At 41.3% G+C, this 12,664-nt stretch overlaps 1 protein-coding gene across 2 annotated transcripts in view; it reads left to right on the top strand.

The window, feature by feature from the left end:
* MEGF11 (multiple EGF like domains 11) overlaps positions 1-12,664 on the top strand; it is a 210,669-nt gene that overhangs the window by 142,368 nt on the left and 55,637 nt on the right. For both annotated transcript variants that reach the window (XM_075044634.1, XM_075044633.1), the window contains exons 9-11: positions 6,742-6,862; positions 8,485-8,648; positions 9,038-9,140. In XM_075044634.1, coding sequence (XP_074900735.1) covers positions 6,742-6,862; positions 8,485-8,648; positions 9,038-9,140 — 388 coding nt within the window. The remainder of the gene's footprint in view (positions 1-6,741; positions 6,863-8,484; positions 8,649-9,037; positions 9,141-12,664) is intronic.

Below are 12,664 nucleotides of genomic sequence, written 5' to 3'. Positions count from 1 at the left end.
GCTGCCACCAGCGCGGTCAGTGCAGCTCACCTCCGTTACCTCTTTCCCATGAGTGGTGGGACAGGGACATATTCAGACACGAGACCTCAGGGCCTTTGCCCTGGATTCCCAGCTGGAAAGGACCCTGAGCCAATGTGCAGTGCCTGACTCCTCAGATGCACAGATCCTTGCATCCTGCACGGTAAATCGCTCACAGCTGGGATTTACTGTGCTGGAAACCATGAGCTCTGTGCAATTAATTCCAGCTCTACATATGCATACATGGTGTCCAGACTGAAAGGCTGCACAAGTTCTCCAATCTTGATGGGTGCAAATTATTCTCCAGGTAGCCAAATCCTAATCAAAGGCTTTCCTAAGCTGTGGCCAAAGGCTTCCCAAGGTGCCTGGTCAGTGTGATAGGGAAGGTCCCTTCTGGGAAGATGGATGGATAATTGTTGCTCTGAGACCCATACAACCCTGGGACCATAGGCTGAGTACTCCTGGGTTTGAAATAAAAATAACCCAAATATACCGTTAATGTATCTTGAATCAATTGTGAGGCTGTGTGATGGGAAACAGAAAAACCCAGATGGGGAGTGAGAGGCTCTAGGGGCCCAATGGGCCAGAAATGAGAATTGGGCCCACGTTCTTCTGTGGCCTTAGTGAGGGAGTAACATGTGTTACGACAGTAGCAGCCTGTAGCAGGCCACAGCAAATATATTTGGGTTTATAAAATAGGAATCCACAAAGTTCAGCCAGATTTTGTACAAACAATTTGGAAAATAACAAACCACAGTTACTTTGTGGTAACTTTTACTCCCCTCACAGTCAGTGCTCCCACCTTTGCTTTTGCATAACAAAGGCTTTGGCTATAACCAGTAAAATGAAATTAAATAGTATTTAATAAAGTACTCTAAGTACTTAAAATTAACCTTATTTATAATAATTTTACTTACTACTCTCTTTATAACAAATAAAATTTCCATTTATTTGTGTGCATGTTTTGCTGAATACTTTTGATCAAACACCAAATTTAAGAATAATTATTATCAGGCTGACTAATTTTGAACTTGGCATTTACTGTGAAATTTACTGTATGAATTAGCATATTAGCACAAATTCAGAGGTGAAATAAAATGCTAACATCCATTTGTAAATGTTTGTAAATCCTTGTAAGATTATAGGAAGCAAAGCAGTAAGATCTTCCCACTCTCAAAGGTAGCTGTGCTTAGTCCTTATGGCATGTCCAAGTTTTACAGTATGCTCAGAGGACTGTGATACCGCTGAGGTGCAGATTGGGAAAAGGTTTGCAGATGGCTGGTGGAAGTGCTTTATGATTTAATGAAAGACTTCAGCATTCAGGTCTGCCAATGGTTGTGGTTTTGGATGAGTCATGAGCTGTAAAGTCACTTTTTAGATATAAGAAAGCTCTTTCCCATCCTTTCCACCTTACCCCATCTTCTCCCATGAAAAGGGCAAAGGGAAAAGGAGACCAAATAAGGCCAACAGTGGTTTCATTGTGCCGTTTGAGATGTATATCAAACTCTAGCACAGCTACATCATATAATGTTACAAAGTGGGTAAAGGAATATTTGTCAGATCTTAGTAACAGTGATTACCTGCAAACTGAACGCTTGGCTTGTACAGGGCACAAGATCCTTCCCCAACCTTTTTTCTGCATTTTATCATTAGCACCAATAATAGCATCTGCAGGGAGTAATTAGTAACACCCAGAGGGGAAAGGAACTCTGCCAGAGGACATCATTATGTCTGGAAAACTAAAGATGCTGTATAGTAAGGTCATGAATAAATTGTTTGAGTCTAGGGTAGAGAAGAAGACCAGTAGAAGTACAAAGTTTCCTACTGCTGCAGATACGCTTATGAAGAGCACATTAATTTCCACTGGAACACCATTAGGGAAATTAGTTTGTTCTGACAGTTTGTGTTGCTGGATACCATATGCTTACCTTGAGGGAATGTTTGTGGAGAACCACTTTGGGTTAATTGTAAATGTCACAATTAAATAAGTAAATATACAGAACTGTATCTGTGATCTGCATCAGTGCACAGACACTGTGTACCAGCACACTGGTGTGCCACGTCATGTGTGTACATATAAATATATACTTTTATGTACTAAATCCATACCAATCAGCTTATCTGGACACACAGACATCAGGTACAAACAGCACCTGCATTTTGCCTTTCTGATTTGTTTATCATTACACACATATGGCACTGCACCATGGCTACCTTTCTATTTAATGCCTGCATTGTGAGCTCAGAACTGAACATTGGGCTTCCCTGTTGCTGCCAACAGGTGTTGCTCCTCTAATTCATCTGGCATAAAAAAGGCGAGGAGGGGGAGAGGGGGGAAATCAGATAGCGTGTTAAAAATCTCAGATTAGTTAGAGTCACATTACAGATCAGCAAAGGTTCAAATATGTTGCCTTTCAGTGTTGTCAGTCCCCCTTAATAATCTGCACAGGAGTTGAGGATTTTCAGCACCTTGACAGATTAAACCTTAAGAACACTCAAACAAACCTGTCACATAGGTCTTTATCATGCAAACTTGAGGCCAAGTTCAATAACAGCCCTGTTAGTCTTCTGCATTGCAGAGGCCTTGAAAAATTGATTTTTCTGTTTTGCCACTGACTTCAGTGGAACCAGGCTTTAGCCCTCCGAGGCACAGTCATTCCTGTAGATGGTGGGTACTTCTGAAATTCTTAATTTCATGTCTTTAAATAGTCAAACTTTGAGACAGACCAGGTATGGGTACAGACTTTGCTGGGTGTTGTTGACCATTGCTGGGTTATTAACTCCCCTTATGGTCTGGGATACCCTTTATTTCCTTTGAAAATGCATTTCATGGATTTAAAGGCCTGATCCGAAATGTACAGGATTAAATACAAATCTTTGTACTGAACACCAGAAAAGAATTTTAAAGGGAGTTGGTCATTGTTTACAGCAGGAATGTAATTTTAACAGAAACAAGAAATCTAATCTGTTTGCTAGGTCAACATTAATCCAGGGAAACCACTTTCTGAAGCATCCAGGGCTTGTTAACACAGGTAACACCTAAGGCAGCAGTGTGTCTTTAAACTCTAATATTGTACAATAATAATTTTTGTGGAAGAAAATCTTCCCCTCTCCCTGAACAGAAACAAGACATATTATTGACTGCCATCCGGAAAGATGTATGCTCTGGCCGTCGTGAGTCTATTAATATTTGATGCTGATGGATGTGAGCTGGCAGCCTGAGTTATTAATGGAGTTTGGTTCCTTGGACCTAACCCTCCATACATAGGGGAGAATTAACCGTAACAAGAACTGTATGCCCAAACCTCTGGTGGTGCTAGAAAAGTCTGTCATTTAGTTTCAGCAACAATTAGTTAGTATTTCTGAAGTACTTAAAGGTATAGGAGGTCATATAGGTGGTGTTAGTTACATTATTGCCACCATTCATTTTGATTTAAAGCTGACTTTTCAGAGTCCCGGGGATCACAGATTCCCCCACCTATATCTTTGGTATGTTGGAATAATCCCATCAGATTTGGATTTCAAACAAAAAAAGGCTCACTCGTGTTAGCTTCTGAGCAGCTGTGTGGAGATGTGGGACACCCTGTCCTAGGTTGTACTGAGGTGCCATCTTGCAGATTGGGGCCTGGGAAGGTGAGATGGAAAGCAGAGGGCTGCTTCACACACTGAGCGGGGCAGTTAGCGGAGCTCACCCTGATCCCACATCCCATAAAAAGAGTTTTTCCATTGATTATGTCAGAGTCAGGTTTGACCCCAGAAATTAGGAAATAATACATTGGATAGATTTCAGGGGTATATTTTGATAAACTGGGCCATCTAAGTGAAAATGATGAATAAAATGAAGCACTTTTTTGAAATTTCGTGATGTCCATATGGATCATTCTGCCTTGGAAAATAGAGATGTAAAATACCAAGTTATTTATAGCTAGATTTCTTAATATAGCTTTAACATTTTCGGGGGTATACGTTTGATTGAATTAACTACTCCTTCCTATCACGTATACCACATCCAGGCATTTCACTACTCTCATTAACCTCCTGCTCTTAATAGAAAAAAGAATAATCAACATAAGGAGCACAGCTGTTGATTAATTTTGCTAAACAGGATAGAAATATAAAGTACCATATTGCAAGAGTGAAGATCCAATACACAACATTTGAAACCCGTTTAATAGAATATATAACTCATTAACAACTGGATAGACGTATACTGTGGCATTATTCACTTGGGCAGGTGGTGAGAGGGAGGTGGAATTTACATATCTTTAACAGTACCTGAATGCATTTAATTTCATAGGTCATTCTCCCAAATCAAGTTCAAAATGTTAATAACGGGGTGTGCATTTATAATTAATAAAATCTTAGAGCCAGTGCTATAGTTCAAGTGCATTTTCCTCTTATGTAATTAAGAAGTTAAGTGTATTTGGCAGTTGTCACTCAGAGAGCTCTGAAGGTCTTGCTTGTCAAACCTGGGGATAGAAATCTCATCAAGCCAGTTATTTTTTCAGTTAAGGTTTGTTTGCAAAGTAAGTGCATATAAGGTGGACAGCCAGAATGACCAACCTCTGTTAGTCCATAAAGTATAGTACATTAAAGTAAATGCCAAAACTCAAAGGCTTGTTGAATAAAGATGAAACAGCCTGAAGTTCAGCTCGTATACAGTACCTTTTCTTTGGGATATCCAAAGTGTCTGTGTCTGACTGCCCTCCACCTAGAGTAAGTCTACAGAAAACCGGTGAATCCGCACCAGCCTATTGTGGACATGGCCAGGGAGAACTCACCGCATAACACGAGCTGATCTGTGGTCACAGAGAGTCAGCTGAGGAGCTGGAAATCCACCTTCTGCTTCCACCCATGGCCCAGATGCTGTTTTAGTTAATCTGGTTCCCAAGGGGATATTTTAGCTCTGCATGACTCTGTTCTACTTTCCTTTCCTTTTCAAAGGAATTTTCTTTCACTTCTAGATCACTAGTTCAAATCCAGATAAGGTCAGTTGTTACAGAAATTATTAGCAGTACCAGTGGTTCTGCATTGTACATGGAATGAGTTGGGAGTTTCATTCACACTAAGTGGCACTAATTGGCTGTCTAATTGTCACACACAGGAGAAAGGCAGAGGATTGATTAGGCGTGGAGACTGAATGCCCCTCTGCCATCCTGCTCAGCTCTGGGTTTCTGTAGCTCATTCTGTAGGCATGCTGGCAGGGTAATGAGGGGCAGCATGCTTTGGATTTTCTGGCTGTCAAAACAGCACCTTTTACTGCCAGGCCTTTTCAGGGGAACTTGTTTTACTCCACCAAGGTCAAAGATAGCATCTTTTACAAACACTGCTTTCGCTCAAAAATCAGAGACTTATAGGATTTACTTCGGAGCGGTACATCTTTTAACCGTTTCTTTTACTTGCCTCTAAAACAAAGTTTTTAGTATAAAATAGGATGAGTCATACTGGTGCTAGGCAGAACTGCTACAGCAAGCATATGGGGGTTTATGGTGCTCAGAAATCTGTTCATATTTCCTTTTACTGTCTCAGTGTCTGATGCTGTGATGTACAGGCTCCTGGAGGTACTTGCCATAGCATAGGGAAGCTGACATTTTGTGCATTTATCTCCTGATAAATAGATCCTCCTATCACACAGTGAAGCCTCTCACCTGCAAAAGTACATTTTGACCAATATCTTTTCCCCTGAGCTATGGTATAGGTCACACTGTACAGTGTGGTTACTATTTAACTTTGGAGTAGGATAGCTTTCTCTGACAGAACTAAATTATTGAAGTTTGACTTCCTGAAGAAGTAAATTTAGGAGCTAATTCATGATGTGAAAGTCAGGACTACACATAGAAGGAAAAGGAGAAAAAGTATCTTCTATATGCTAACATATGTAGATTCGACTATGGGACTCACTAAGTAGGTTTAAAGGAATTGTGCTCACATTTTAACTCCCTTGTTGTATCAGATGGACAATATTAGTAAGAACTGTGTCTCTCCTTTCAGCCACACAAGCTAATCAGTGCATACAGCGTACTGTAATTTACTGTTGAAATAAGCTATATTTCTGTAACATCTAAGTATTTACTCTCCTTTCCCTCACTTCCCCCACACCTAAAGCAGAAATAGGACAGAGACCGTCTGTTTCTGTGTTCTGCTCTGTGTGCCTCCTCTCTCTGACATACACATCACTCCTTGTTCAGCGTTCTTCCTAAAGTCACAATCTCATGCAAATGAATTGAAAACAAATGCAGGTACCAGCTACGCATCAAAAAGGTCTAATGCACCTGCCATGTAGTTTTCCTCTCTGCCAGTCTGTGGAAGACGAGCATGTACAAGACCCTTTGGCTTTTTAACAACCCTATTCTTAGAATATGTTTTCCAAGAACTGCAGAGCAATCATTGCACAGTTTCAGACTGTATATTTTGTGATTAGTGTTTGGTAAGTGATGTTTTGCTTAATGATCTAACATCTGTTCTAGGAGGTTTGCTTTTGTAACTTCCCCACCTCCTGCTGAATGAATGCCAGAAACTTGTCCCTTTCCTCCAAGTCAATCAAAGCCCTAATTGCATCATAAACATGGGAAGCGGTGGTAACTGCTCAAGTGCTGAAGACTCAGCAATCAACTCATAACACTCCGTTCACTGTTTTGAAGGAGAAAGCCTCCCTGTGCAGAGATGGGAATTTCCTGCAATTCAGATTTCTTTAGCTGACTGTGACTTTTTTTTGGTTTGCAGGGAGATGACTGCACCATTACCTGCATGGCAGGAACCTACGGAACCAATTGTTCATCAGTTTGTAATTGCAAAAATGATGGTGCATGTTCCCCTGTGGATGGTCTGTGCTATTGCAAAGAAGGTAAACAAAATTCAGATTTAACAATTGTCTGCAATTTGGCATCAGTGTTTCTCCCCTTTTAAAGTGGCACAGCTGTGCAGTCAGTAACTCCACTATTTTCTTGTGCCTGTCAGTAATTCAACAGTCTGCCCAAGTATCAAAACTCAACAGGGGCCTGACTGTATGTTTTGTCTCTGCCCTGAACAGGGGCCAGACTTGACTGCTCGGTTGCAAGAACAGGTCACAGAACTAAGTGTGTTGGCAGAGCCACAGCTCCTCTCCAGAGGAAATGCAAAGCAATCCCCAGGTTGTTGGGGTTTTTTTCTCTATCACTTTGCTGCCCCATTTCTCCAGGACTCAAAAGCCCCTGTTGTCCCCTTCATGCCTAGAGTGACACAACTGGGCAAGGGAGCAGAGGCAGCCTCCTGCCTGTCTTTTCTTTAGCCCATTTCACTGGGCAGTGCCCAGCCATGCTTATCCTTACTAGAACTGACCCTGAGCTGCAGACTGCCTGCCTGTCTTGACCTTAGACTGGTCTCATTCCCCTAGGTTTTCCTCGTGCTCTGGGCTCCTAGCTGATCCTGACTGCCAACCCTGTGCTTGGGGACTGTGGGGTGGGCCCTGGCTGTCTGCCCTTGCTGCCATCCTCAGCTCCCCATCCTCCCTGTACCCTGGCACTGTGACACCCCAGCCATGTGCAGCTATCTATCCTCTGTCTCCTGAGCTGCCACGAGGTTGCAGGCTATGGCTGTCTTTTATCTAGGGAAAAAAGAAGTCTTGCCTGCTCAGGAGTGTCTCTGCAAGACTAACCTCTTTTCTTCCCACACATAGGTCCGTAATTCCCTTATATGCTTGGTAGTGAGCATAACCCATGTATCCAGTAATCACTTGAGAAATCTTGTACTGCTCCATAGCAGTGTCTCTTATGTTCCCTGTGCAGCAGTGCCTTCCCCCAGAATACCAACGTGAGCTATGCCTGTATGGCATACATAAGCCCTAAAACAGAAGTGAGGCAAATAACGATAAAATCTGGCATTTCAAACATGAATTAATGGATCACTGTAGAACCCCATTTAATGAGGGTGTATAAACCATGAGTTACTGCTCAACTCCATTACATACAGCTGCAGTGTAATGAAAGCCATTGTGCAGCTGGTAGTTAAGATTTGAGCCTTAATGGTTAGAAATGATGGCCTTGGTCCCTTTTTAGGTGTAATAGCTTCTTTATATTAAAGACCATTCTCAAAAAAAAATATGAGGTAAGAAACAGGCAGCATCGAATGGCAAGTTTCTTGCATTCTCGCTGATCAGCAGGTCTCCAGCCTGCCAGACAGGACTGCACTCTCTCTTGCTGCCCAAGCAAATTCCCAGAGAGGCATCAGGCACCTTAATCTGGTAAACAGCCAACACAGTACTACTTGTATTGCCTTTCTGTATGTTTAGCTGCTGGTAAATGAAGTTGGGAGGTCATAATTAAAGGGTCAGTCTTTGACCCCAAGATAGTTTTGATTTACACCAAGATCAGGAGGAAACTGGTCCTAGAATCAAAAAGCTGCAGTTTGCAAGCTGCCTTTCTTGCTGTCTTTACCTTGTTTTTTTCCTGAAAGCATCCCAAATGCTATTTCTCTCGTATGTTTCTTTAGGGTGGCAGGGAGTGGATTGCTCTATTCCATGCTCAAGTGGGAGTTGGGGTCTTAACTGTAACCAGACATGTTATTGCACAAACGGAGCAGCCTGCAGGCCGGCTGATGGCTTTTGCCTCTGCTCACCTGGATGGCAAGGGGAGTACTGTGACCAGCCATGTCCTGTAAGTACAACTGGGATGGTCTTGCATCCCCTTTAAAACCATAGTCCACATAGCTCTTCTAAATATATGGTAGGTCAGTATCTCATTTTGTCTGTGGATATCTGAAGGAAATCATGTGTAAATAACAGATTGGCGTTCTAGCAGTCAAGTAGATGTATTATTCTTTGCATTATATTTTATCAGAGCTATTGCCTTGTTATCTGCATTTTCTTGAACATCATTTTTTAAAGTGATTCCTCATTTGGTTCTATATAGAAATGTTAGGCACCGAGTTGTTTCTGTCTTCCTACAAAATGCAACTCAGCATTAAGAGGGACATGATAGATGATTTTGCACGTTTTAGAACAAAAAACTGATTACTGAGAGACTTTTATTTATATTTTTGGAAGGATGGAACATATGGTCTTAATTGCAGTGAGCGTTGTGACTGTAGCCACGCAGATGGGTGTGATCCTGTCACCGGTTACTGCTGCTGTCTTGCAGGCTGGACAGGTAAAATTAGCAATTACCTTTGTAAACCTTGGGGCTTTTGTTGTTTTGGGGGTCGGTGGGGGGGATCGGTGGGTTGTTTTGCTTTGCTGTTGCATCAGTTATAGCACTGAACTTGTGACTGCAAAGTTTTAAATAACAGATTGAGACAAGATCAGCTGAACTTACCCATATTTAAATCACTCATGATGGTGACAGTAATTGGCATTCATTAAATTTGTATTCAGATTAGTTGAAGATGGCTCCAAATCTGGAGCCAGATGTTAGCCTTCTGTAAAGAGAATCCTCAGGAGGGATGCAGATCATCTGGAAATCCTGCAGAGTTTTTCTCCTTGAACAACCCTTTCCACGGAGGTGGTATGGTGAATCCTGGGACCATCATACCTGGGGATGCAGATAGGTGTTTTCTGAATGCTAAGAGTCATTACAGCTGCTCCATCATACAAAACCCAGTTTTGTCACAAAAAGTTACGCTTTTCCCATTTTCCCATGCTTCTTGCCACACAGAAGGATAGTTACAGAGAGCAGATTAATGCTGGTTTGACACAGAGTTCTTGTGATTACACAGAGGCAGAGAGGAATACTCAGTGAAGTCAGAGAGTCCAGGCTGGAGATCTCAGTACAATCAGACCTTCACTTGACTCCACACTGATATGTCTCTTTGCCAGCTTTTGACAGCTAACGTAACAGCAGCGGGAGGCAAGTTATTGACCCAACCAGTATTTCACACTTAGCTGCCTAAAATACTGGTTAATCTCCCTCAGCTCTCTGTAAAGGCCCTGGAGGGAAATAAACTTATATTCTTGCCCCATAATGGCAGAATCAGCAGTAGCACTGACAATCAAAATGCATTTATATTAACAGCAATTCATTTGGAAAATTTAATTGTTTTTCAAACAAGTACAAGTTGGAAGAATGTATGGAGAAAGGCAGGCTGATCAGGCAGCCAACATTTGGGATACTGTCACCTTACCCCTTCATTTGTGCCTTAAACCAATGCATGCCTTCTATTTCTGATGGAAAGAACATCTCCACAGCAGCTCGGCTCCTAGAAGCATGAAGCAAAAGCAATGAAATTATACCTAGAACATACAATGGAAAAGATCTTGTAAGAATTAAATAAAATGCAAAAATAGGAAGTTCTACATGCTGCTAACAACAAAGCTACTTTTCAAAGATACTGGGCATGCATCCCTGAAAAGGGCATTTTTCCCACAAGAAAATCCATTTTACAAGCTTGCTAATATCCCCTCCTCCAGCTTGCATTCTTTGCTCATTGGACTGCATTCATCTTTCTTTGAGCCTCTTTACTGTCAATATATCCATCTATCAGGCTTTAAAACTCCACTGTGCATTATTGATGATCATCAGAGAAACAGTTGGTAGGCTTTCCTGTAGTCATTGTGAGTTTCTTCAAGGGAGAAAATGGCTTTTAAAAGTACAGTAAATTAAAGAGATATATTTATAGACACTTACTCTAAAAGTTTATTACACATCTTTCTGAATATAGCATTCCAGAGGAAACTGCAGAAAATGTATTTTGCAGACAATGCAGACTAAAAGTGTGGCTTTTCCTCAAAGACATTTGCAACAAATACTTTATACTTACTCCCATGCACATCTGTAAATGTACATCAAATGCAGATACAAATTAGTCCAAGTAAAGGTAAGAATAATGGCTGTGATATCCTCCTCTTTTAATTTCCATATTGGGCAAGGTAAATGTGTATTAACTTGCAGGGGACTTACTGCCAACTAAGCACTTTATCCTACAATGTACCCCTGCAGTTCTGGAACTCCATTCTTCAAGATCACATTTCAGGAAGGAAAATATTACATTAGTATTCGAGATCAGGTTGGAGTTGAGATGTTGACAGGGCCATGTAAGGTGTGCACTGGAAATGTTGATAGACAGAGCCAACATATGTTTTGTTGATTCTGCTTCCAATATTTTTTTCCACTTGGCTTATCACCAGACACAAGAATAAATTCTGCTCATACTAGTTTGAAAGTATGTAATTTAAGAAACTCTTCAGCTAGATAATTACATTTTCATATTAAGGAGTATGGCATCGGTGAAAGATTAATCTTATCTGTAGTTGTTGTGAACTGGGCCATGATGTGTATTGCAGTGCATTTAATAAATATGACGTGATAAATAATTCAGGCCTAAATTTTTACTTTCTGAATTTGGTACTAATTACGCATGGCCTGAAAAGATCAGAAAAGTTCAGGATTGTGGAACATCTGAAGGTTTTCCTGCCCACTCATACCAGACAGAGAATTCACATGGCTTTCTGATCCTAATAGCCACAAAACTTCATCTGAAACAGCATATTCTGTATGTTCATCCCACATGTGGGACTCCCTCTTGATGTCAGTGTTTTATGTAAAGATCAAGGGGAAGATTGAACCCATTTTCTTTAAAGTGGTTTTCAAGATGTTACTGCTACAAACCTTCAGAGACTGATAGATGGTAGGAGCATGGAGGAAGACTGGGAGAAGAAGAAAAAAGGCATGTAAAGAGTAGCGTACAATGTAAGTTAATAGCAGCCTAACATCCTTTTATTATGTTATGACTGCCACCCATCAAGACTATTATTCAGGACAATGGCCTTCCGTGTGTACCAGCTGGGGGAAGGTAATTTTAAGGAGCTGAGTGTACTTGGCAGATGGGAAGATGATGAAGAGATTCCCACATATCAACCAGGAGATCACAAAGCTGTGCAAACCAGCTGTATGCATAAATAAGCACACTGGCAACAAGCTGCTTAGAGACGTGCATATACAGTTTCCATTAAGTTCAGTGGGGAATTGCACGTGTGCAGCCAAAGGCAGAAGTTAGATCAGATCTAAAGATGATTGCGCCCTGTCGTTATTGCTGAAAATTACCCAACCAGGTACACAGGCACGTTGTATCACAGATGGCTTTGTAGATAGCATGGCAAGCATAACATTGGTACATGAGAGACCAAAGCCACATTGGCAAAAGGCTCTCATGTGATATGAGCAAAGTGAAACTTGTTCAAATGTGGGCCAAAATCGGATCTGTGACCTGCTGTCACAATGCAGAGGTGAACTTTCCTCCACACGAAGGAAATGTCAGATGCAATAACAGTAAGGGCTCAGCCTTGTGCTGAATGGAGTTCTCCAGCTTGCACCAGTACTGCATACGCATAACCTCACGTATATAAATAGTACCCTTGAAATCAAAAGAAGACATGTTCATGTCTATTGCTAGGTTAAAAAGGAAAAGTGTAGCCCCCAGCAGGATCAAGTCTTGACTGATTAGACTGATTAGACTTTTCTAAAGATTAATAAGGGTCTCTCTTACTCCAGTTCTGCCATGCATTTTAGATATGTATCCATTCTGTGCTTGCAGCTCTGTGCCTGTGTGTATGCGTGCTCACAGATACCTTAAAGCTCCCAACATACTAGTCATTTGTGGAAGAGGTGTTATTTTGTGTACATTCAGGTTAAAATGAAAATGCTTGAAAATGGAGTGCTTTGGTGCTAATTGCATTTGG

The sequence above is a fragment of the Buteo buteo genome, chromosome 13 (genome assembly GCF_964188355.1).
Source record: "Buteo buteo chromosome 13, bButBut1.hap1.1, whole genome shotgun sequence".
In the NCBI taxonomy this organism is placed as follows: Eukaryota; Metazoa; Chordata; class Aves; order Accipitriformes; family Accipitridae; genus Buteo; species Buteo buteo.
Note: the sequence above shows the minus strand (reverse complement) of the source record. Positions and strands in the feature narration are given on the sequence as shown.